Here is a 3,016-nt window from a genome sequence, read left to right on the forward strand (position 1 = left end):
AAAAAAAAAAAAAAAAAAAAAAAAAAACCAGGACATCTTACTCCTTTTGATGTATTTTAATGTATTTCCTGCCAGACATTTTTCTCTGTAAATATTAAAACATGATTTTTACGAATTGTCTTCCTTGTCTTCTCCATTAAAATTTGAAGTGATATCCTTGTCCTCCTCCTCTTTCGCTTCCCCAGACATAAAAGTTTTGACTTTTCTAAGGAGAAAGAAGCATTAAACTCCCAATCCGAACAGTCAAGAGTTATTTGCTGTTTTATTATGCAAATGTCACATAAGACGTCCTCTCACGCCAGGGAATTGCATCTCCAGGTGGGTGGCAGCACGGCAGCACCAGCAGCTGTTATTCTAGCACCTTCTGGACACATGAGGATTGACGCGTTGTGTGTCCTGTAAGTTAGACCAGGCAGGGCCACTGCTACCGAGTCGTTGTGGCACTGAAGAGGCTCCCGAGTTAAGTCCCAATTCGCTCTCTCCATCACATTGCTGCTGCTATGTGTGATAACTCTGCATACACTGACGCACTTACATACTGGGCATCAGCAATACCTGGTATTTCACCACCCTTTTCACGAAGTAATTTCGTCATTCTCACATGCAGGTTATTTTGTGGCAATGCAGAGAATAAAGAGATCTACAAGGGAAGGAGGCAACGCTGAGATGTGACTCAAAGATGAGATCACAGCCAGCTCCAAACAGCGGGTGGGCTGTCATCTGGGGCTATGTGGAGGACTGAGTCCACACCGTCCCATCTCCACAGAGGACAGGACCAGATGCAACGACTGAGCGAGGGCCCCACGGAGATCACGGACCAAGAGTGGGCTCACTCCCTGGGTGAAAGGTGTGACGAAGAGACTGCTTCCAGACGACCAGGGCAGGTGAATACGGAAGTCGTCACCTGTCTGCTACCAGCTTACAAATAAACACAAAAAGCAAAAATCACTCAGGGCAGATACACAGCTCCCAGGCACCATGACATCAGGCCCGTCTTATGTCTGGCTCCTGCTGGTCTGTGACCTCCTGACTCAGCCCTCCAGCTCTTTGCCACCCAGTTGTCCTTATTGTGCAAGTGTGTGGATGGCACGAACCACCTTCATTTAAATGGTTCATTGCTCTGTTCCTTCTAGAGCGCAGAAGGAAGAGGAGGAGAAGGGAATTCAATCCACCTAGGAGCTACTTCCCCTAAGGCAAGGTGCCAGGTTTGCTGAACGTGACTGAACAGAGTGGGAGGACTCTACCTGAGCTGTTGTATTTGATCTGGGCCCTGATACATGAATTATTCATTCCACCAAGAACTCTCCAGTGCCAGCAGCTCTTGGAGGTGCTTGGGTTTTAGCAGTCAACAAAATAGATTTTTAAAAATCTGCCCTGCTGGCACTTAAATTCTAACCTGGGGAGGCTGTCAAAATGAACGGCTAAATAGTATCACATGCTGGAAGATCAGTATGGAAGGAAAACCAGCCACGAATATATGAGGCCTGGGGCAGGGGGAGGAAGGGGAAGGAGAAATCCAAACTAGGACGGTAGAGAAGTGCCCTGAGCCGCGATGCTGGGCGGCTTGGAACCTGGTTCCCAAGAGCCTCAGAACACAGCCAAGGCTGGGTTCTGGGCGCTCAGCCTCAGGGGTCAGGAATGACGCCCTCTCTCCCTCTTTGCTCTCTCTCAACCCCAGCATGCCTGGGGCCTCTGTACTTGCTGGTCCTCAATTTGGGATCCCGACTTCGCCCCAAATATCCAGGAGGCCTCCTCCCTGGCTCCTAAAGGTGTCTGCCCAAATGTCACCCTCAGAGGGGGCAAATCGCCCTGGGCAGTGGTGTGGTTTTGCACTGTGGTAACATCCACCCCTTCCTAGAGCTCCACCTCCGCGTCGTCTTCCTGCTCCCAGGGCTGGAACTGGCCCATCAACCATGCAAATCCCAGGACCATCCCCTCCCTGCCACTGTCCCCCAGAGCAGGTCTCCCCTCCGCGCTCCGTGCTCCACGCTGCCCGCCCAGGGTCCACGGCGTCCACCGACAACGCAGGCAGCGATGGGTTCAAATGCATACCGCCGTTCCGAGTGGGCTGTCCACGCTGTGAGGTCCGGGGAGAAACCCGGCGGCGGGGTCGCCAGCAGCCTGCAGGGCGCGGAACCCGGTGCGTCCGCGCAGGGGGCGGCCAGTTTGGGGTGGGTGGCGCGCTCGCCTCTGCAAGGCTGGGATGCTGCAGCCCCTGGCCGGGCAATCGGGGACCGTGCGACCCGGGGATGGAGCGACCCTCCGGACTGGGCGACCCCTGGGACAGGCAACTCTGGGGCCGTGCGACCTCCAGGACGGTGCTACCCCCGAGAACCTGCACTGCCTGCGGTCCCGCCCGGGAGGGTCGGCTGGGCGGGGAGGGGGCGGGCGGCGCCCGCCAATCCGGAGCGCGGGCCGCCTCCCCACGTGGTCCCACCCGGAGGGCACAAGAGCGGCGGCCGCTTTCACACTGCCCGCGGGACGGCCCGGAGCCTGGAGCCGGACGAGGAGCCGGACCTTGGCGCCCGCAGGTGAGCGCGTGGGTCTCCGCGGGCGGGGTGCGCCCTTCTCCAGCCGCCGCCCCAGGCGAGGGGACCCCGGAGGCGGGGAGTGGCGCGAACTGTCGAGTTTCAGGGGTTGCGCCCCAGGGCTTCCGCTGTCCTCCGCTTGGGGCTTCCAGGACTGAGGCCGGGTCTGGGAGGACCCGCCAGCCCACGGGCGTCCCTGCACCGCGCTATGTGCCCCCTGCCTGCCTTCTGGAAGGAGCCCCGGCCCTCTCCCCCTGCCCCCTCCCCCCCCACTTTCCCCACTTTCCCCCACCTCCTCTTTACCTCCCCCTTTTTCCTCCCATCTCTCCCCAACTCTCCTCCAGTCCAACACTCTCCCTTTCACCTGTCCCCTCCCCCAGCCTCCTGTCTGCCCTCCCCAGGGCTCTGTGCTCAGAAGCTGGAGCTGGCCAAGGGAACCGGAAGCTCTGCCTGCCTTTGCCCGCTTCCCCGCCCCACCCTCACCCTGG

At 58.0% G+C, this 3,016-nt stretch overlaps 1 protein-coding gene across 1 annotated transcript in view; it reads left to right on the forward strand.

Annotated features, from left to right (window-relative positions):
• The first annotated feature begins 2,085 nt into the window (after nt 1–2,085).
• Nucleotides 2,086–3,016, forward strand: part of FRMD1 (FERM domain containing 1) — a 47,003-nt gene continuing 46,072 nt past the window's right edge. The window contains 1 exon segment of the mRNA XM_017895092.1: nt 2,086–2,531. Coding sequence (XP_017750581.1) covers nt 2,204–2,531 — 328 coding nt within the window. The 5' untranslated portion in view covers nt 2,086–2,203.

This window comes from Rhinopithecus bieti, unplaced genomic scaffold (genome assembly GCF_001698545.2).
Source record: "Rhinopithecus bieti isolate Rb0 unplaced genomic scaffold, ASM169854v2 scaffold_1017, whole genome shotgun sequence".
NCBI classification, from domain to species: domain Eukaryota; kingdom Metazoa; phylum Chordata; class Mammalia; order Primates; family Cercopithecidae; genus Rhinopithecus; species Rhinopithecus bieti.